The sequence below is a fragment of the Corvus moneduloides genome, chromosome 2 (genome assembly GCF_009650955.1).
Source record: "Corvus moneduloides isolate bCorMon1 chromosome 2, bCorMon1.pri, whole genome shotgun sequence".
Classification (NCBI taxonomy): domain Eukaryota; kingdom Metazoa; phylum Chordata; class Aves; order Passeriformes; family Corvidae; genus Corvus; species Corvus moneduloides.
The window spans coordinates 10,056,410-10,079,677 of record NC_045477.1 but is presented as its reverse complement, the minus strand read 5'-3'; the positions used below and the strand labels follow the sequence as shown (position 1 = coordinate 10,079,677).

Here is a 23,268-nt window from a genome sequence, read left to right as displayed (position 1 = left end):
CCTGACACAGTCTATGGAGCAAACGTATTTCTTCATCCATCCTCAGTTTATAGGTCTCCCCACACTGAACTTCATGAGGGATTAATATTTTTATTGAGTTGTTAACAGATCTCCCACTCTCACAAGCTGTTTCTATATGCTGTTCTTCAGTGAAGCAGCTTGGAAATAATTGTAGGGCCCTGAAAGTTCACTGGGGTTTCAACAAATTGTTCCAAGTCTGCATACAAGCAGGATGTATTTATGTGTGTGCTGCATGTTCTATTGGAAACATGATGCATTTTCATCAGATGAAAATGATCATAGTACATGTGGTTGTGTATTATATTTGAACACACCTTTTCCCTTGATTTCTTTAATTTTGCTTACTTGTTGCTTATGTTATGTATAGCTGTCTTTTTTTTTTTTTTTTGGTTAAGAGAAAAACTGAAAAGGCAGCAGTTAAAATTAAAATCTGTGATTTCACCTAGCTGAAATATGAAAGAGCTGAAGGGACTTAATTTTGATACTCAAACTATATCCACAGCCTTTTGAATTTCCTCTTTAAGCTGGAGCAGTCATCACAGTAACAGACCAAATCTAGCAATGTCTTCTTTATGTCAATTTAAATGACTATTCAAATTGAATCTTGAGATAAGAAGCCTCTAATCATTGGCCCATCATTCAAATAGCCAAATGTGTTTGCAAGTCTTGTGTTCTCAAGGGGGAGCATTAGCTGATTTGAGTGAGACCAAAAAACAGGCTTATGGCATTGTCGGAGAGGTGTCTGGGAGCTGAGTTCATGCAATACTTCAAAAAGTACACTTCCTTGCATGTGAGATATTTTCACAAGTAGCTGAGGAAATCAGCTTGCTCCCCAGGCTTCATTAAAATGCATAAATTGACATGCTGAGGTATGTCAGATATCAGAGAGCAGTATCACGCTTTAGGGACATTGACGGCTACAACTGCCTAAGAATTTTCTCAGAAAATAGCAGGTGTCACTGGAAAATGCGCATTGATCGAACGCTGGACTTCAATCAAATATTTCAAGTGCAACATATTTTGTGTAGTGTTTCTCAGTCTGAAGTAAATTTTCTGATGACATGAGGAAACTTTGGGTTTGTCAGTCTTTCTATGGCCAGGGCACTGTTGTTGTGACCAAGGCAGCTCACAACTGAATGCCCCAATGCTCAGATGAGTGTCAGATTATTGGACTGCAGAGTCAGTATTTTGCTCTCCCTTGCTCACTAATTATGCCTTTGATACAGAATAATTATGTCTGTAATACACAAGAAACTGGGGGGGAGACCTTCAAATTGTCTGATAATTAGAGCATCACTGGAGTCAGAGACCAGCTTTGATTACGTAGTCCCCATCAGGGTGAGCAGGGATTTGTTCCTCTCACTTCCTTGGTTAGTACTTTAAGTACTACTCATTATTCTGACTAAGTTTCTTCTCTCTTACATGAATACCAGGAGAATTCCTTTCCTACTGTGGAATGGAAAATAGCTAAAACTTCAACTTGCGTTTTTGAGGCAGGGAAATTTTGTAGCTTCACTTTGCACAGGTTATGTCTGTACTAGGATCAGCAGCCCAACTGGCAAATTCTTTCTCAAGGATCTGATTTGCCTAGAGATTTAAACAATATAATTGAATTTCAGTGTGAGGAGACATTGAAGCATCAAACATTGTTGCTATGGGGAAACAAGGCTTCCGTGCATCAGTTTTCAAACACAAATCAGGCTTTTTGTTTTAGGTGTCTGTCCTACCAGTCTGACAGTGGAGTAACTGCCCATGGGGACAGAAATCTCCTGCCTGACTGTACAATGTAGGCTGCTTTCCTACCAGCACTGACCTTGGAGTCCTCTTCTGTCATTTCTTCATCTAAACAAGTCCTTTGTCTCTCTGCTTCACTCCTTCTAATATCTCCATTATCTCTAATTTCTCTTTTTGAAACCCCCAAAATCCAAGTGACGCCCATACTAGCACTCCACAAATCCAGCTTACATTTTATCAGTCTCCTAAGATTATCAAGATGCTACACGTCCAAAATCTTCCTCTCCACCTCGACTTATCTCTAAACTGAAATTGTCCTCTGCATTTTCCTTCTCTGTGTATTCCTAGTGTAAATCCTCGTGCAACACACACACACATGCATGTGCTTTTCTCCTAAAACAGCCCCTCCTGCCTTAGTTGTTGTTGGCTCCTACTCCTGCTGACTTTTCAGAAATTTCCCCACATCCCACAAATTAAAATTAACCCACTTCCTTTGGACTGTTCACTGACCCTATTTCTAACTCTACTTCTTTTACCCTACCTGTGCTTTGAAAGCTTCATTTTCCCTCCAGAAGGTTTGAGTATTTGTTCCTCTATCTCCACTATCACTGGAGTTTCTTTTCAGTGGTCGAAATGTTCTTTCCCTTTTCAAGAAAGCTGTCGTCTCTGCCAGACTACAAACGGAAGGAAGAGCCTGTTTCCATCCTAATAAAAGTAGTATCAGCTCCGTTCATAGTGAATGAGAGGATCTTGGCTGGACTTACTATAAATACTCTAAAACAAGGGAGGAAGAGCTCTGGTCTGGAATTGAGTAGTGAAAAGCAAAGTCTCACTTGCAATGTGCTGCCAGCCAGGTCGATTAGAAGCATTGCTGGGCTTGTTGCCTGTCCCTAGCAACCACAACAGGAGGTGAAAAGAGAAGTCTTGGCTACTTCTGAGCCACAGAATCACCTTTTTCTTCCCTCTCTATTTGTTCCTGTTTTCATCCAGCTAACATTTGGAGGTAACAGAAGAAAGCTACTGTCTCACAGACAGAAAGTCCCATGATACGGGCTTGTCTCTATTGCTAGGATTGTACCTCCTTCTGTGTTTCTCCATGCCTAAAGTTAGAGCCATGACAAAGAGGGTGGTGCCTGCCAGTGCACAGCGAGCCACCCCCCCTAAGTCAGTTGTGGTTTTCTTGATTCATTGATTCATTTTTACCTGAGGGTTTTTTTTTTTGGCTGATCCTTATGAATCAGCAAGAGATGTCAGTGGGTGAGAGGGATTAGACTGCTTTCTGCAGCAGCCAGGGATGAGTGACAGCAGCTGGCTACCCCACTGAAAAGGCATCTGACAAACCAATCCTCCACCCAACAAGCCAAAGAGTTTGAAGGCACAACAAAACTCAAAAAAGTAGATGGGTCCCTAAGCAGTCAAAGGATTTGAAATGTTGACCCATTCTTCTTCTTAATGAATTCCTGACAAGAAAAAGAAGTCATGGCAAAATAAAAGAAGCAGAGCAAATGGGATGAGAGCTTTCTCTGTAGGATCACTCTCCCACAAATGGAAATGTCTCAGCTGGAGAAATGGATACAAGGACAGTAAGAGAAGAGCAGAGGGTTTAACCAAAATGCATTCTCACTTCATTTCTACCTCATCCATTGGAGCTGTGTATCAGAAATAGAACCTCTTCTCCACAGTGGCACAAGATATTTGAATCCTGTGAAACAGACAGTCCTAAAACATTGCACATGACCTCCTGATCTTTTAAAGAAAAAGAACTTAGGAAATTCCTAAGTTCAACACAACCCTTCTTCTTTTGTTTTGACAAGTTACTCACGCTATTCTGGCTAAGAGATACTGAGTCTAAATGACAATTTTTTTAGATGGTGTCCTTAAATCTGTATTTTCCACAGAAAGTGATTATGCAAAACTGTGTTATAATCACACTGTATTCTAACATTTAAAATAATTCACTATGTTTTATTATAATTTTATCTAAGAATGAATTCAAGAAGTCACAAAGTACACATGAATAAATCAAGGAATATATTTCTGAGTCAGGAAAACCTGTCTTTCCTTGTTTCTGCACTTTTGGAGCAAAATTTGTGGTGCAAATGTACAGAGGTTTAAAAAGAAGTGATTTTCAGCAAATATTCAGAATATTTTCCCATTCCATTCTATTATTACTTATAACCTTGTGACAGCATTAGCACGTTGATGCTGATTCTGCTGAGATATAAATACGTCTTCTTTTTTGGGGCATGCCATCTGGAATCAGAATTCTTTCAAAGAAATGTAAATAGCTGGCTTTTTTTCCCCACATTATATCTCTAACATTTTATTTTTCTTTTTGGATTTGCAGGTGGCAAAGGAGGGAAAAAGAAGAAAAACAAAAATACTGCCAAGCCCCAGAAAAATAATGGTTCAAACTGGGCCAGTGTTCCCCTCCCACCCCCTCCTGTGCAGCCACTTCCAGGCACAGAGCTGGAGCACTATGGGGTGGATCAGCAAGAAGCAGGGTAAATTTTTTTTTTCTTTTTCTTTTGAAGAAAAAAATCTGTGATTTGCAGAAATGGGTCCTTTTTTTTTATTTTTTTTTTTAATTTTGCTAAGCGACGATATTATTCTGTTTTGTTTAAAAAAAAAAAAAATTAAAGAGAGAGCGCCTTATCCTGTAGACTTATTCGAGGCTGTGGAGGAGGAATGTTTGAATAGCTCCTGGATAGTGACTGAAGGTGGAAACAGAAGTGACCTTGCTTCATCATCACGTAGGGCTTCAGTGCTTTCTCATGCTGAGAAGTATCTCACTTCACAGGTAGCGTAATTGAATTCTGTTGAGACTGCGTGCAGCTGATGGGACTCAGAGTGAGTAAGGATGACATAATCTGGTTCTTTGTATTTTTGCACTGCTTTGATGTTTAAAAATATTAGAGCCAACAGAACAAAACAAAAAAAACCCACCAAATTGGATTAATTTTTTGAAGATCAACCAATGGATAATAATCTTCTCATCGGCTTTTAGAAGAAATTTCACAGTTGAGGAAGGCATGCTAATTATAAGCTTTTTTTGTTATTAATCAAACAACTTTCAAGTTTCTGGAACCTTCCACATATTTTTGCATAGCTCAAACTTGTTCTCAAGGACACAAAATCACACAAGAAGTGCTAAATGAGAGGAAAGAGACATTTTCTACACAGACAACAATTACAAAATGCTTTTTATAAAGTGTAATTATGTGAAATACCAGGTTATCAAACTCTGGAGGAAAATAAGAGTATATGAAAACATAGTTTACTGTGGTTAGCTCTGTTTGAGCCTTTGAGAATAATTATTCTGTTAGGGACAAATTTCTGTCTGTTTCAATACATGGATTAATCAATATTTCCTAAGGATGAAACATTTTTGAGAATTCATTGTAATAGCTTTACTGAATAAAAGTATTTCAAGTGTTATCTCAATTGTAAGCATGAATTGATCATTACTACTTTTATAATTAAAGCTAGAAAAATTCCACATTATTTCAGTTTATACCAAGTCCTTTGACGCTTAAAATGAGCAATAAATGTGTTAGTCAGTGAAGTTCTTTTTAAAATAAAGGCTCATTCAGGCTGTATTAGAATTAGAATTTCAAAGTAATGGAAAACAAATAACCTTAATGATTGTAAGTGTTGTTTAAATCTCAAGGCAAAAAGTTCATATAATCATTTTGTTCTGTATTCTGTTATAAGAGGCTAAAATAAATTTCAAATTGTTTCACCATGTAATAATTTTGTCTTTATCAGTTTATATCCTTAAGATGCATGTGCAGCCATTTCACTAAAACAATTATGCAATAGAAGGCAAACCACTTATATTTGCTTCAGAACAATGAAATAGCATAAGAGGCAAATGGAAATACGTTATAGAGAAATCCCTTGTGACACAGGACTTGACTCCTCAGTTGCATAATGCATCTGTAATTTAGCTGGAAGGAATGATGTTGGTCACCAAGACAACATTGGTTATTTAAGGAGAAGGTAATCACCAACTTCCAGGTTCACAACAATTCAGACTTAGTTTTTCCTGTGATTATGTTTTGAATTACTCTTCTCTGTTTTTTGTAATGTCCCATTAGCAGTGGTGATAGCAAGACCTTGTAATAGGCATTTTACCAAACACAGAAAAAATTTGAAGGTTGGACTTAGAGTCTCAGTCTGGACCTACAGTAATTTCCAACCACCTTTGATGAAGACTGAATCTGCAATGCCCATACTTCCCCAGGATACTTCCAATACTAATGGTCCTTCTGTATCTAGGGGTTGATCTCGTTTCTGTGATTTTCAACATGCTGAAAGGGAAAGAATCATAGGCTGCGTTCCTTATGTTGCCTTTAATATTGACATATTGGGTTAGAAAAAAAAAAAGCCACATTTTTTTAAACTGTTTCGTTCTTTTTGGTTGGTTTTGATGTACTCTATCTGTGACAAGTTCAAAGTGTTTTAATTTTAGAATTAGTTGCATGCAGATGTAATTATATTGGTAGTTACAATTGAAAAATGAACTTCCAGTCAGAAAAACGGAACACTAATAAAATTCTCACAATGTGATACAAAATGTGAATGTTTAGACCAATAAAACAAGGAAGGTGACATCTAAACAGAAACTTGTTTTTCTATATGTCCTCCTATAACGCTTGAATTCAAGCGTAAGTTTCATTGGCATGATTATCACCAAAAAACGCCAAAAATTTGACACCTAGTTTTGCTTACTAGAGATTAAGACTAGTGGCCTTATGAGCGCTAGTGGACTTCTGAGTTGGAAAAGATAATCCACCATAGCAAGTGATATAAAAAAAGCGCCACGTAACTTAACCTGTCACAGAAAAAATACTCAGTTTTCTCAACCATCTTCTTCCCAGAGGCACTAGGATTTGCATTTGCCTCCATTTTTCCATAAACTGCAGAAGGAAAAGCGAACATTTTACTCCAACGAGCCCTGTTATATGATGTGGTGGCTTTGGGGATCTCTTAAATTCCTGTTTAACCTCAGCAAAGAGCCTGTTTGTGTCAATTAAGTTTCTCTTTTCCTATAGTATCTCCCAAATTGACATGTTCCCTTTCCCACCATTTTCAGAGCGGATGATTTTGCTTGATTTTATCTAAACGTGACAGTAAGGAAATGCTCATTTCTTACTCATTATCATTTACTTCCATTTTTCACCAGTAATATGCATGATCTTGAGCCAACCCCAGTAAAGGCAGTCTACATACTGTTATTTGGTTATTTCTATTTCTTGCTACACCCTAAACTGGAATATTAGCTGCTGAGTGTCAGTGTATTCAATACTTGTTTTCTGTCCTTAGGGAAAGTTAAGGGAGTAGTACTTTTTACTTCAAACAGTCCTTTCTGGTGAGTTCCAGGGAGGGAAGCTTCATTTGTTGCAACTATGCGTGTAATGAAACACAGTTTCATTAGAAATGTGCCCTTTATCTATCACCTTTATTTTATATTTTGAAGGAACAAATCTATCAATGTAATGAATCAGGCTCTTGAATAGTAAAAGATCACGGTAGAATAAAAGTGCTGACAATACAATAAAACTTATTAGAAAAATAGAGACTCTTGTTTGTTAACCAGCACTTATTAGGGTCTTAATTATAAAGAAATTACAATCTGAGGTCCCTAATGAAGTTAAAGCACTTAGATTTTAATAAGTGTACTTGAAAAAGTTGCATTTTCACCACATTGGATTTACTCAGAAAACAAAAAAGAACAAGGATGTGATCAGTAACAATATTTTGGTACCAGTTTTTTCTATAACTGTAGCATTTATGTGACAGATAGTTACTATGTAGTCTGTTAGGTTTGTTTTTTTCTTTTTTCTTTTTTTTTTTTTTTTTCTTTGTTGTTTTTTTGATGCCGGTTAGAACTTGTGGCTTTTAGGACGCCTTGCATGAAGAACACAAAGGTTCTTGTACCTGAAATCTTGAATCTCAATGTCCTGAACTTCAGGTTTAGGCTGCTTTCCATTTCGAACAAAATCTGGGTAAAGATACGGTGCTTGTGCAGAATCTTTTCACTGAGAAATCTCTTTTACTATCAAGCTGAACATTTGGGGATTTGAAGCGAGTAGGGTCAGAAGGCGAGCACATCCAAAGCTCGTTTATTCATCACTGAAAAGTCACCAGGGAGTGTCTTTTTGCCCTGTCCCTTTTAAAGAAGAAGCCATTATAGCAAAGCGTGAGGTTGAGAGAGCAAAAGGAAGCGAGAGAACTGTTGCGCTGTACATTTTTAGCAGCGTGGGTTAGGATGGTCCCTTCAGCCTTGGGTGCAAATGTCATGAGTGAATATTGTTTGGAAAAACAAATTACAGCTGTTCATATCTTAATTGTCTGCTAAGGGTGAATATGTATCATGTAACATTTTCTTAAATCTCTGTGTTATGAAAATGGTAACGATCAATCACTCAACCTCTCCTAGAGGCCAGGTGTTGAGAAGCAGCCTTTATTTTCACTTCTGTGCACATACGTATGTTTGTATAGCTATATATGATCATATCTACATACATATATACAGAGATCTAAATTTATACCAGTGTGAATTACCAGATATGTCTTCCACGGACTTTTGGGTGATTAAGTCAGGTTGGTTTAACTATTCTGAATCTGTGCGTTTAAATACAGACTACAGACTTCTGAATAATGAAAAAGTAGTTTAGTTAATTTAAGAAATCTTTGGGTTTTGCTGAAACTAAGTGTTCTGTTCATAATACAGGTTTTGCAACTTCTCCATCTCAGTGTTCCCAGCCTTTTTGTAACCTGGCTTCACACTTGAGAAAATTGACAGTAATTCATTTTTCTCTGGGAAACTGGTAAATCCTTCCTTCCAAGTCAGAAGCTTTAAAGGTGTATTTTTAAGCTGGTTTGAGAAGTTAACTGTTTAGCACAATGCATTGCCTGCCTGCACTGCAGAAAAAGGACCTTGTCAGCAGTCCTTGAAGGTGGAAAGAAGATAAAGTGTCTTATATGATGCTTGGGAAATGGCCTTTAGAGTGTGTGATGGTTTGACAGTGAAGGAGCTGTGAGAGCTTGTGGTTGTCTGGTTGCCTTTTGGAAAAAAAAAAAAAAAAAAAGCTGTGTATCCTGAGTTATTTTGGAATACACCAGGAGTTAAGAAGAAATGTGTACTGATGCTCCAGGGACTGATGCCTGACTGAATGTTTTGAAGATGGGAAGAGTAGACAGTTGAGATTTGAGTGGTGTGATTGTCAGCAAAGCTGTGTACAACTGAAGTTGTGTTCAGATTAGGAAATTACTCTGGGGAGGTAATGCATAGGGAATGACCACAGTCACTAAGGACTGGAATGATGCCAGAATCTCTAAGGGACAGCATCCCAGGATGATAGTGTAATACAACACTGAATGGAAAGGTCCTGTGTTGAGTACAGAGACCTAAAAGAATTGACTTGCTGGCAAAGCTTGCGTAAGAAGTGGTAATAAAATATAAAGCTTCTGTTCCTAGCCTTGATCAGATACAGCATCACCCCTTACATCTTTGGTATAAGGCAACAAATGAACCACAAACTCCTACCAGGACACCCCTTATGTATGAAGGGAGAAGAATTTGGTATTCAAGAACACTGCTAGTGGTTAATCCTTCCATTTACATTGGGCAGGTGTGTTGAAAGTGTTCAGAAATGTAGCACTGTCTAGGTAAGTCCCAGGACAGATTGGTTAGGAGGTGGGGTGCTGGCAGGGCTGTCAACATGTGTGCTAATGTACCTTATCAGCTGGTGCTGTGACACAGCATATGCTTAGGGTCAGTGCTGCTGCGACATGAATGTATTACACATCATAGGAGATACCTGTGTGCCGAGTGGGAAGGCCAGAATTTATGAGGGAAGTGCAGCTTTTTATTTAATCTACAAACCAGAAACAAATGGTAAATTTATAGACGGATAAAGGGGAGGATGGCAATAAGTGGATAATGTCTCGGGCTCCTGGTGTGACTCCTGGGGATGGTGCTGTGCAGGGCCAGGAGTTGGACTTGGTGATCCTTGTGGGTTCCTTTCAACTCAGCTTGCTCTGGGATTCTGTGGATAAGTGCTACTACATAAAGCTTTTAAGAATGCTGCTACTTTCATGTCTAGGTCAATATTCATTGTCCTACATTAATGATCCTAGAAGTGAGTTAGTCCATTTTTGTTGTTGATTGTGGTGTAACATTATCTAATCACCATTAACGAATGTGATAACGGGTCAGTAATATTTTTTTTGCATATCTTGGTCAAGTTGCTTAGCTGTTGTGGGAAAAATTAAACTGACTCAGTAAGGACAACTTAAGCAATTATGGCCCTATTTTCATTAAATTTTAGAACTCACACTGTGTGCAAGGTTTCCAACTGTAGCAGGAATCCTGTATACCCTCTACACCCTCTACTGTGTGGCAGAGATGAGATCTGATATACACTAAGTTTATTTGGTTTTTATTTTAGATATGACAGTGATGGTTGGTGTCCACCTTTGCCAGTTCAAACCTACCTGCATCAGGGCATGGAGGATGAGCTTGAAGAAGATGATGATCGTGTCCCCACACCTCCTGTCCGGGGAGTAGCTTCATCTCCTGCCATCTCCTTTGGGCAGCAGTCGACTGCAACCCTCACGCCTTCCCCACGAGAGGAGATGCAGCCAATGCTTCAAGCTCACCTGGATGAGTTAACAAGGGCTTACCAGTTTGATATAGCAAAGCAGACATGGTAAATGTTTGAAGGGGTCACCTGTGATCAGGGAAATGAAATAATAATAATAATAATAATAGCAACAATATATTTCTTTATGACATAAATACTGTGTTCAACAGCGTTTCAATTATGTTTCCAAAGTAAAATGGAAGAAGAAATAGCAAAACTCTATCTACATTGTGAAGGCCTTAGACATTAGTATGTGCTTTTTAAATCATAATACTTGGTGATATGTTAAATCTTGTCTAAAAACATGTTAAAACAATATTCCTCTGAAATTTTACACGTGTTCAGCTAAGTAGTTAACACCCACCTCCTGATAGCTTTTGTACAGTTGAGAGTACTCTCTTTTCAGGCTAGCAAAAGATGGGAATTTTTTAGGATTTTCAAAAATAATAGGATTCTAAATTCCTGATTAAAAATAATGATAGTCTCTTGAAATAGCAACGTGGCAGCTTTTACACCATGTCACATGAGAATGAAGCATTTGCATCTCTGTACTTTGAAATACCATGAGAATTTTTGATTCATAGGAAAGACCCAGGAACAACAGAAAGTTATTAGTATTTACAGAATGGATCTAGTGTTTTAGAGTGCTTTATGCCTATTTAAAGGAAGAGCAAGCAAATACCACAGTAACATTTCCTCTGCAAAACAAACAGAAGCAATCTCTTCAGGGACTGAAAAAGAACTTGTCAGCTGCACCAGGCTGGGGATACGGTGAAGGTCAGTTGCTTCCTGGATGTTCCCTGAGCAGCAGTTGTCCTTTCACAGCTCTCCTACCCAGACAAAGCCCGCGACTCTCGGCGGAGCAGAGCAGAGCTAGTTACTGAATGGCACTCTGCCAGCAGAGGAGCAGCCTTTCTTCTCTGATAAATAAAGCCACGGAGTTCTTCAGCTTGAGCTCCCATAAATACATCAGGCAGGTAGGCAGGCGGTGCCAAACCAAAGCCAGCTGTTTTCCCTGGACACCGTGGAAGCCTCGGGGCTTGTCTGCAATCTGCACTCAATCAACAGGGTACCTCGGTCCCGCTGCAGCGCCGCGCTGCCAAGCACCGACCCCAGCCTGCCTGTGGGACAGACCCAAATCCCAGGCAGCAGCTAGACCTGGCCTATTGAAGGTACTGGCTTCTGAGCCAGCACACAGATGCACACCCTGCCGGCACAGGCAGTCGCTGCTGCATTTTGCAGCTGTTACCCTTCCTACGCCCTCCAAACCTCCAAACCAGTCCAGGCACAGATAATGGAGCAGGACACTGCACCAAAGCCTCGTGCAGCTGGCAGGAAAGGTCTTGCTCCCTTTTTGGAGAGATGAAAATTGATTGGGAAGTTTCATAATGTGCTTAGGATTATACAGATTTTAATGTTGCTCTTGTGTAAAGTCACAGTAATTGAGCCTGAAATGTTAAAAAAAAATAACAAGGGACATAACCTTTTTTTCATAACTTTTGGGTATTGGGCTAAATGCTGAGGGTTGCAAATAGAAGTGATTTTTATGACATGGAATTTTTTAGTGTTTTTGTGTTGTTTGGCTGGACACATATCATGCTAGTCAAAATCAGTAGAAAGTCCCTCCATTGTTTTTACTGGAAAGGAAGATGTCTTAGTTTTCTTTTCACAAAGTTAACCTGTCCAATGTAGAGACAGGGGAAAACTAAACAGCAAAATGAGACCTGTCAGATAGGTTGCTGTGGGATTAGCAACAGAGAAATACAGAGATCAGCCAACTAGGAATTTAAGAAAGAGCCCATTAGAGATTACTGGAAAAGTACATAATCATTATGGCCTTGATCCAGCAAATCACTTAAGTGTATGCTTAACCATGAGTACATGAGAAATTGATTTCAATTGTTCTATCACAAGCTTAATATTAAACATATACTTAAGCATTTTGCTTGATTGGGATCTAATCACACTGTTTATTGAGGGTTAGTTAGCTGGTAGTGCCCTTTAGTGCCCCAGTGTTTTGAACGCTGCGTAGAACACCAAAAACCTGGTGTCCAGGCAGAAAAGTATTCAATAACTGTTAATCAGAAGGAGGTTGTGTGTCAGAAAGGAAGCACTTGTTCTGGAAATTAGATTCAGAATAAGCAGTAAGTTAAAGCTAACACTGAGGTGGAGAAAGTTACCAGTGGTACGTAACATTTACCATGACATTCTCGTATCTGATAGATTTACATTATGAAAATAAAAAAAAGAAAGGCTCATTGAATTAAGAGAATTCATTCATGTAGGCAATAATACAGCACAGGTTTTCACTGAAAATGTATTAGAGCTGGGAGCCAAACAGGTGACAATTGTAATTCTTTCAGTTTTACTTATGTCCAAGCAAAAGACCGGCAGAATCCTGGGCTCCATCCAGAGTGCTGCCGATTCAAATCAGGTCATGGCACCTCATGTACAGCCACCCAAGGATTCCCACGTGCCTCTGTTAGCAATTTCAAGCATGGTACATGCTCTTGTACCAAGGCCAGTCCTGCCTGGCTCCCCTGGCACAGCTTTCTGTGTACCTGTTGTGCTGTGGGGAATGCTGCTTTGAAAGCTGATGGTGTTCTTTTCTCTCGGAGACCAGGAACATCAAACTCCGAATGCCATGCTTGCCTTTGGCCATTTAGCTATCCTGTGGGTGCTTTTTTGTCTTCTTTTTTCCTTTTTTTTTTTTTGAATGTGATTGCTGCATGCAGTAATTTCACACATGCATGCCCTAATACTGCTGCAATTAAATCAATTAAACTTCTTGGAATAAAGCAAAATGAAAAGGCCTCACTGATTATGCGTTCATTGGACTTGAAAATTTCTTCTGTCCTACTGGCCATTTCCTCTTCTTTAGGGTGACTTTTGCTTCAGGCACTGCATCTGTTTAAGTGGAAGGAGTGAGATTTAACTTTGGTTCAATGTGTGATTTGCAAGGGGGAATATTGGGAGAGACACTTACGTGCTAGGCTGGGATTCAGAATTGTGCTTTTCCATGGGTTTCCTACCTGATTTATGTAGCTTCTGTGCCCACTGCTCTTCATCTATGAGAAGATAATCCTGACCTTCCCCATCCTAGAGGATTTTATCTTCATTATTTTTATTTAAGACTGGAAAGTGTTCAGGCGCTCTGGTATTAGAAGCTGAGGTGAATAACTGAACTGACTTTTCTTGAGTTTGACCTAACCAAGCACGTTTTGTAAATCAAAACTTCAGGACTTGTTGAAAGGCTTGTGTTTTATTGACCATGGGCTGCAAAGCGTCATCCATTCTGATAACTTTTCCTGTTTGTTTGTGTAGGCACATCCAAAGCAATACACAACCTCCTCAGGCTCCAGTTCCTCCCCTAGGATACGTATCTGGAAACCTTATTTCAGATTTGGAAACAGATGTTCCAGATGATGATGATGATGAGGATGATATGGAAGAAGAAACTGTAGAAATCAGTAGGCCACTAAGAGGTCTAGAGCATACTCCAGGCTCCAGTATGGACAATCTAGACAGCTCTGTGACAGGTAACCAAACACAGTGACACCAACTTGTTCCTACCAGTAAAATACATCACCATTTGGACACTTTCTAAGTGAAAATTTATTCCACTTGATTTCGGTAACATTTAAAATGTGTTAATACTAAACACTAAAGTTAAAGAAGGATTTGGAAATACTTTGCTTTGCTGCAAAATGATAAGAGAATTCATGAATTTTAAAAAGCTTTAAAGACTTGAAAGAAAATTCAGTTATATCCTAGCTTTCATGAAAGGTTCATTCTACTAGAAAAGCAAGGCAGTTACATAAAAAGGAGGGGGAAGACCTCAGCTTAGCAATATATATTTCATAAATCAGGAGCAGCATAAAAATGCTATCTTAAAGCACTTTTAGATATTTTGCTGGGTAAATGCTTTCCCAGATGAACACAAGGAAGTTAAAAGACTTCAGAGTAAGTATAGTTAGATCAGTACAATGTTTATTTCTAGAGTAAATACAACATTTATGTAGGAAAATATGTATTTTGAACCTACTTTATATTGCTGAATTTAGTAATTGTTCCCTTTTAGAAAATCTGTTTGATAATTCTGACCCTCCTTCCCTCACTTCTTCTTGTCCTTTGCATGCCTTGGAAAGCTACAGCATCATCAAAGGGGACCTAGAAAGACCTGCTATAAACTAATGCACAGAATCTGAATGAATTAAATTGCTGGTGGTGAAATGTAGGCAGTGAAAGATGCTGTTTTTTAAAAACACAGATTTTATATGGAAGTAATGTACTTTTGGTAAGCATCAGTGTCCTTCTTTTTAGGTTGAACCTGGGCCTCTGTATAATGTACTGTGTCCATAATGTGCAGGTGTGCTGGAGACCCAAATATCCCCAATGTCACAGTGGTAGTGGGCGCTGCTTCAGGTTTTGATCTCAGCAGATGAACCCTGATTGTTGGTTTTACCTTAAGGGAGACTTGATCAGAACAACTTCCTACCATGGCACCACTGAATTCCATCTTTGTCCGGACCTCTGAAATTCCAAGGCTTCTGCACCCACACTGAAAGGCTGCTATTCTGAAAACACTGTGAGAATATGACAGTGGTGGAGCATCAATACCTATAATTTTCTTCCTTTTCCTTTGCTGAATGAAATAGTGTGTAGCTTAATCCCACTTTCCAGGTTTTCCTTCACCCTAGAGCCAGACTGCTTGCCAATCTAATTAAGATTTAAGAATTGCATCTCTGCTGCTGCCATTTGAAATCCAGATGCAACTGAAGGCCATAGAGTTAAAGTTTAAATCCCTGAATTGAGAAGGTTAACTTATTAGTGCATGAGTATGTTAACTCACTTTGCTTGAATTTCTAGTGTAATCTCCTTCAGGCAATAATTCTGCATATTTTTGCATATCTCACTAATGGCTCAGCAGCCTTTCTGTTAGCAATTCACTACAAGTTTTGCACTGGTAAAACAGCAATAAATAAATAAATTTTTAAAAAACAGCCTGGTATAAATTTTTCATTTGGTATATATTAATATGCCAATGCTTACATATCAGTAAATCAGAAAATTAACATTTCCACATTTGCATCTTCACCTAATAGTTTGGACCACCCTCCCTAGAACAAATAAGAAATAGTTGTATTCCTGCTCCAACTAGAAACTTTAGTGCTTACTACAATTCATACTTTTATGAATAACCTTCAAGCTTCTTACAATATTTATAAATCTTCTTCCATTTTTGGAGTGTTAAATATCTAATTACTGGAGTGTTAAAAGCTTCCCAATATTTTGGAAGAAATTGGTCAGAACTTGATAATGTAGGCTGGGAGTGTACTTAAGTTGATCTAAATATACTCCCACTCATCACCACCACTAACTTCATGTGGCCTCATCAAGCTGAAAATTAAAGTTTTTCATTTGCTTTTTCTTTTGCTTGTTTAATTACTAGCTCTGGTTCACGTGACAAGGTGTGTGCTGGCACTGCAGGAAGGGAATGTGCAGCTGGAAAGGAAGCAAAATTATAGACTGGCCCTATAGCATAAAACCAACATTTAGACTGACTTAATTAAGGAACAACAGCCTTACAGAAGTGCACCCGGAGTGTTAGTCTAAAGGGTCTGTAAGATGGCAAAATCTCCAAATAACAAAACTATTCTGTTTTCCTCAGTTGCTGTATGGGTAAAACCTTGATTTTAGGAGATCTTCTTTTGGGCTTGTTTTGGGCTTGTTTTTTTCTAAGGGTGGAAAGAAATTGCCTATTATACTTGGGCAATTTTTTTTTCAAAAGAGAATTTTAATTTTTGTTTATCTGTTTCTGTTAACTCTTCTAGGCTGTGCTTGTTGGTTTTAAGGGGTGTATAGCAAATTGCTTCAGTTGTTCCCAAGCTGTTTCTCATTCTTCAATTTGGTTGCTTTTAAAGTACTGTAGAACAACTAAATCGTTCTTTCTTGTGCTGAGAATATATAAGCTGCTTCCTTTCACAGAGCCTTTGGTGACTTCAACCAGCATTTTGCTAGGAATTTATAGATCACATTTTCACTTCTCTAAATGTATTTGAAAATGGAGGCAAATGAGAACAGCTGACCCAGATGAAGCAATATTTCTGTTCATTCTGAAGTGCCCTGGGAGTTCAGTGTTTGTGAGAAATCTAAATTGACATCCCTTGGTCCAGACTTCCTCCAAACAGAGTTGCTGTGGAGGGAGCAGGGTGAGGTTCCTCACCCTGTAGTGTTAGCATGCCTCAGCAATGCCTCAAAGATACCCACTCTTGGACTGAAATGGGGCTTTGTTCTTTATGGCTGAGCTGAGAACAAGGATTTCCTGCAGTGCCAAATGTGGGATTCTCTGAGGGGAAGCACTGGCACTGCATGAGCCAAAGCACAAACTGCTGAATCCCTCTGACACCGCAGTGCTGCTCCTTTAAACTGTTTAAAAGTCAAGTTGTCTTCCAGGCCCTTGAGTTTTAGTCACAGCTAACTGAAGATTCAGACAAGGATTTAATCTGCACTATTAAGCTTTTCTCTTTGCAGGTGGCAGAGACATAATGTTGATGTGTATAATAAAGTGAAACAAAAGGAGGAGCGCACAGGAACTGTATCTTAACATTCTCCAGATATCACAAAGAGAACTTAGAGAGGGAGATTTGGATTTGAGAGCTTGTGGGTTGTAATATGAAATTAAATCCAAGGTTTTGCTTGGATTTGCTTTCATTCCCAGTATGGTTTGTTAGGATACTGAGTCACTGAATCTGCTTTGAAAAATAATAGAAAGAAAGAACCAAAACACACTGGTAAAACTTTTGCTCACTTGACTTTTAATTCATAATTATTTAGGGTTATTTTTTGCTCTCAGAGACACATTGAAATATTTTTTTTCTTTCTCTTATGTTTAATGTTTGCTTTTATAATAAATTGCTGTGCAGAGTTTTGGCATGGATGGCCACAAAGAGTCTGCTACGTTTTTCTACTTTAACAGACTTAATTAACTGCATATGATGACTGTAGAAGAAATTAATTTGCTTCTCACTGAAATCAGTAAGAAAAAACCTAGGGTTTTTCAGGTCAAAGTATTATGGTTTGGGGGTTTTCTTTGCCCTGTCCTTATCTCCTCCTCCTGCAGCACCAGTGCAGCGGGTAGTGAGAGCTGCGTATCTTCAGTCCTGGTGCATTTTGACTGAGGGAAGAATTTGACTCATTAACTAGCACGGAAATTAGAACAAGGCCTCTTCTACCTAACTGATACAAATGGATATAAACAGAGAGATATTCTTGCAATTAGTGCCACAGCAAATGGATTGCAATTTTTTTTTTCAATAGAATTATATAGATCTAAATTATAAAAATCTCTGTAGATTGTGTAGCTCAGCAAGGAAGAATATCCCTTATCTGACATGTTTTGGTCTTGATTAAAAGACTCACTGATCACTGTCTGTATGGAAAAAGTTGTTCATTCACTGTGTCTGAGCACAAATGGAATAATTCTTGAGAACTGCACAATATCATTTTCATGAGCCATTTTTTACCACGGCAGAGCTCAATATTTATATCGATTTGCTTAGGGATACCTATTGCAAAAGATTCTATTTTATAAGCAGTTAGACAGATTGCATTTAATAGGAAGAATGTATTTCATGGATTAAATATGTGCTCAGAAAATAGGAAACTGCTACTTTTTGTATCTCATAAAAATGGTAATGCAACAATTAGCAGGGTCATATTATAAAGCACAGACTTTACTCTAGCTTAATGGATCTAGGGATATGCATTCATCAGCAACGATAGATTTAGCATAAAATGACATGTAAATGAATTGATGACTGATCATAAATTAATTTTAGTGCTGAAGAAGTAATAGAGACACAGCAAGATGCCACTTTATCATAGTATTTTACTGCTCAGCAACATTTGAGCAACTACTTAATGTTCTGTGTGCATTTCTTTTCTAACAGCTTGAATAAATTTGAGATTTTTTTGTGCCTTTCAGCAATATGGAAACCAAAAAAATCTAGAAAGATGGAATGCAAACACAAATAAATTGAGCTAAGTGACATAAATTCATTTTTCATTAGATGTTTATGAAGGTCATTAATTATCATTGGACCTGTGAAGTGCCAAATATCTACGTATGGTTTTTACCTCCCTTTTTTTAGTGTTTTCTGCCCAGAAATAAAATATTTAAAACTTAAGGGTTTATTCCAGGTGTATACATTTAAATATATGGATATTTATGGTGGAGGAAAGTACAAAACAAAGTCTAGTTTTTGGAAATGTGATCATATTTATATTCTGCATTCAAACACTTCTGTTATTCTTTCTTATTTTGATGGTACAATGACTATTGCCCCTTCTATTCCATCACTTCCACCAAAATCAGTGGGCATTCTTGCTGTGTAATCATGACAGTGGTCAGACATACCCAAGAGAAGGATAGTATCTTTCTCCTGTACAAAGGCTAAAAGAATTCTGTAACTGGTTTCAACTGAAGTAGCATCAGTCCCCAAGGACATCACCCACACTTCACAAACCTAAGCAGTCTATCCCTGTTCCATTAAAAAACTGCAGAGGAGCAGGGGCTTTATATTAATACGTGTTGGATGGTCTTGTAAAGGAAAACACATGAGGTAAGCACATAGAGGTTGTTAGATGCAGGAAGGTATCTAATGGAATTCTCAGAAGTGTCAGGTTTGTTGTGAGCAGCATTTATTTCATAGGTGCATTAGACTTTTTTTATTATTATTTTTAAGTAAAGCAACAGTACACTTTACAAAGAAAAAGAGCATTTTTATTGCCAGCAAAATGCCACTAAAAGCAGTAGCATGCAGTTTGCTGGGAGCTGGCACCTCTGTTCCCCTCACCTTTCCCTGAGAGCAGAGAAGCTTTCTGTTTGCATTAGCACCAAGAGATATTTTATGGAGCAAGGAAACAGAGTTCAACTTTTCACAGAGCTGATTTTGTTCTGCATAAAGCATTTACTGCTGCTGTCAGCAAGAGTAAAATTTACAGTTGCCAGAAAGCGTAAAAACTCAAATGTGCTCTTGGAAAAAACATAGTGAGCTGCATGTAAAGGAGACACTAAAGCCTGTTTCATCCCATTTCAAAATGCACAGTTGATCTGAAAGGAACGTCAGCATCTCTTATTCTGCCTTTATTCAGAGCAAAACAAATGTGCATCTGATTTGGAAAGCAAGAGGCCAGTGGATGCCTTTAAACAAGCAGTCACCACGTGTGCTATGTTAACACAGCTGTGTGGTGGCCTGAGGTGCCCGGGCTGGGCTCCAGCACTCCCATGCCTTCTGGGCAATGTCTACACCTCTGCAGGTCAGAGCAAAATGGGATTTACTGCTGCAGGTTTTGGTGGGGAAAAGAAATTGTTTATGCAGTGAAACTGAATAGCTCAGGAATCAGTAGAAATAATGTAGAGATTTTGCCTTTAGCTCCCTGGTCACACACAGCTGTGGGTGCTGAATGTGTCTCAGGGTATCTTGCTGACTTCAGCAGTTACAAAAAGTTTCTATGTAAAAAGTTGCTGCCAGCAACCAGAAATAACATAGAATGGTTTGGACTAGAAGGGACTTTTAAAGGTCATCTGGTTCCAACCCCGCTGCCATGGACAGGGGCACTTTCTACTTGACCAGGTTGCTCAGAGCCCCATCCAGCCTGGCCTTGAACACTCCCAGGTTTGAGACATCCACAACTTCTCTGGGCAGCCTGTTCCAGTGCCTCACCACCTTCGCAGGAGAGAATTTCTTCCTTATACATAAGCTAAACCTTCTCTCAGTTTGAAAATATTTCTTCTTGTCCTGTCACTACAGGCCTTATCAGAAAAGCCTCTTTCTGTCTTTGTTATCACCCTCCATTGTATATTGAAACGCTGCAGGAAGATCTCCCCAGAGCCCTCTCATCTCCAGGGTGAACAACCCCAGTTGTCCCAGCCTGTCTTCACAGAAAAGGGGTTCCAGCACTCTAATCATTGTTGTGGCTCCTCTCTGGACACACTTGGACAGGTCCATGTCTGCCTTGTGCCCCAGACCTCAGAACTGGATGCAGAACTCCAGGTGGAGCCATGATATCCCAGTAAAACTCATGTCCCTGCGAGAACAGAGCTATGCTTCCAGCCTGACAGGTCCCTCCTAGAACAGCTGCTGGAGGAGAGGGGAAGAAGGAATGATCCATAGCCAGAGCACACTGTTCCTAGACTTGCTAACACTTCCTGCCTGTGGGAATGTGGAGGAGTATAAGAACAGAGATTTTTGTAGTACTAGCCTAGAAAACTGGCAGTCTGATAATAAAAATGTAGGTAGTTTTAGAAAAACTGGCATGTCTGTGAGAGTGTAGAACAATAGCTGTATTCACACACTATGTGCTTTTGCAGATTTTCAGTATATTTCATACCTAAAATGAGGTTTATTTTTTTTTACTGACTAACAGAGCAAATGAAAAACAGCTACTACACATACCCTGAAAGTGTCCCACCCAAATTACCATGTGCACTGTATGTTGTGTAACAGCTGTGGTTAGCAAATGGACAGAGCACTGTGAGCAAGTGGAAATTAAAAGTTCTTCTAAAACATCCATAGTCTCATGGACTATGATACTGAAAACAAAAAGTGCTCTGTACAGTATATGGTTTTATATGTCTCTACACAGACAACAGAATATATGTCTATGAACAGAAAACCCTTGGGCCCTGAAATTAATGGCACATGTGTTAAATTTTAGCATCTAAGTATCATCCTTTGATATCTGTAGCTCTAGTTATATTTTTGTGTTTCAGCTTGTGCTCACATATTTTGTGGAATGTGTGTATAAGTGATGTTTGAAAATGTCCTCAGTTATAGCATTTCATTTTCTTACATCTTCATGAAGTGTTTTATCTGTAGTATCTCTTTTCATACATCATCAATAACCGTTGCTAAGTGTCTTTGCTCTCCATTCGCTATGATGTCCTATCACACTTTGATTGTTAGTTCAGAAACTATCCTCTCAGAGGAAATTCAGTTTTAGCTTTCCCTTGCTGTTATCTGGGCTCCCTTACATCTGTCTGCATCAGGTCGAGTCTGTTTGGAAAATAACAATTTTATGTGTGCTTTTGGCAAGCAGAATCAAACTCTGTCACTCTCTGTTGCACTTAACTCACTTTCTGCCTGTCAGACCTCCACAGACCTCTTTGGTTTCTTTTCCTGTGTCTGAGGAGTGCACAGGTTTTTGTTATTATAGCCTGCCACTTCTCTGACATTCAAAGGTTTGGTCACTGCAGCATCACAAAATAATCTATTGTTCTTGGGCTTTGTGGTGCAGCGTGCTACTGAATTCCAGGATTCATTTATTGTATTCATGAGCTATTTTTGCAGGACATTTTTAATATTTGACACCACCATTAGTTAATTAGCCTATCAATTAACCAATAAGCAGGTCATTATTGATTTACTATTTAACAATTTTAAACACAGCAATGCTTTCTTGGACATGGATTAGGAAAAGGCTACTGTACTGCTACGCATTTTATGTACATTTACAGAAATTCAGCTCTGCTGACTTAGTCAGGGCCATGATGCATCCCTCCTCTCCTGTCTTCATGTCTTTGAAAACCAGTTCTGTGCTCATTCACACAGGTTCACTGGGCTTTTTTTTTTTTTTTTTTCAGCATATAAATGCTGTTAAAAAGCACATTTCAGGTATTTCGGTGTGGGGGTGGTGCCTGTACTATCTCAGAACAGCACGCTGTGTCTACACAGCACCATGCAATGCCATGCAGCAGCTCAGGTCCCAAAGCAGTCTGGTTGCTCTGCACCTCACCTGGACTTGGTAGTTCATTAGCAGGGCTGCCCTGTTCCTGGAGAAAAGTACTTGCTGCTGGCTCTTCCTTTTGCCTCCCGCTCCACTGCACAGTGCGGAATGACCCTGGGACATTTTAGAAGTACAGAACGCCACCATCTCCATCTGAGACCCTGAAAAAAACAGAATTACAGTATTTGGGAAAAAAAAAATTAATTGAGTGATAGCTTTTGAAACTGCCATGCTGGGTAACTGATTGATGCTTGATTCATGCATCAGAAAAAATAATAAAAAAAAGAAAAGCGAGTAAGATTAATCCTTCCTTCTCTATTGCTCTATATTTCAGTTATGTCAAGATTTCTATATTCCTTTCATGTGTTTTTTCTGGTATCTAGTTTTCTGACTGCATTTTTATGATGTTGTTATCACTTTCCTCTCCTGCAGTGGTGGTAATCCATTGTTAGAAGGTACCATGGGACCAACACTGGTCTAGTGACTGACTCAGTATTAAATTTGAGCATATATTTGCTCTGCTCTTGAATCCTAATTATTTCAAACCTTTTAAAAAAAAGTTATTTTAATCCACTGGAATGAACTACTTTGGATCAGCTGTTTTCAGGCCATTAAAACTGCTCATTTACTTTAAGGTTTTGATTGACAAAATTACATGGTTCCAGTCTTGTTCAGAATAGCTCTTGAAGCCCAGGTCTGACTTTAGCCATATCTACCGAGACTTACACATGTGCAGTCCAAAATTAAGACTCGGTTTGGCAAATATCAAACTAGATACTGATTTGTAACAAGCCAAGTAAAACAAACATAGTAAAAACAGTCACACTGAATTCAATCACAGGAAAAATCCATTAATTTAAAAAAAATTTTACTGTGGAACCTTTGCATGTGTAAAGAACATGTGTTATTTTGTTTCCAGGACCATTATTTTGTTTCCAGGCTACATGGAGCAAACTAGGAATGAGATCCCACCTAGCACTGATAGTACTCTGTTGTACCAAACTCTGTCAGATAAACTTTGGGGTTTGTGTTGTTAAAGGACACAATAACTGGGTCTTTAAGCTTTAGA

General features: G+C 38.7%; 1 protein-coding gene across 10 annotated transcripts in view; it reads left to right on the top strand.

Annotated features, from left to right (window-relative positions):
• Window positions 1–23,268, top strand: part of ROBO2 (roundabout guidance receptor 2) — a 1,045,807-nt gene that overhangs the window by 998,300 nt on the left and 24,239 nt on the right. For all 10 annotated transcript variants that reach the window (XM_032097063.1, XM_032097109.1, XM_032097086.1 and 7 more), the window contains 3 exons: window positions 4,103–4,259; window positions 10,215–10,475; window positions 13,734–13,948. In XM_032097063.1, coding sequence (XP_031952954.1) covers window positions 4,103–4,259; window positions 10,215–10,475; window positions 13,734–13,948 — 633 coding nt within the window. The remainder of the gene's footprint in view (window positions 1–4,102; window positions 4,260–10,214; window positions 10,476–13,733; window positions 13,949–23,268) is intronic.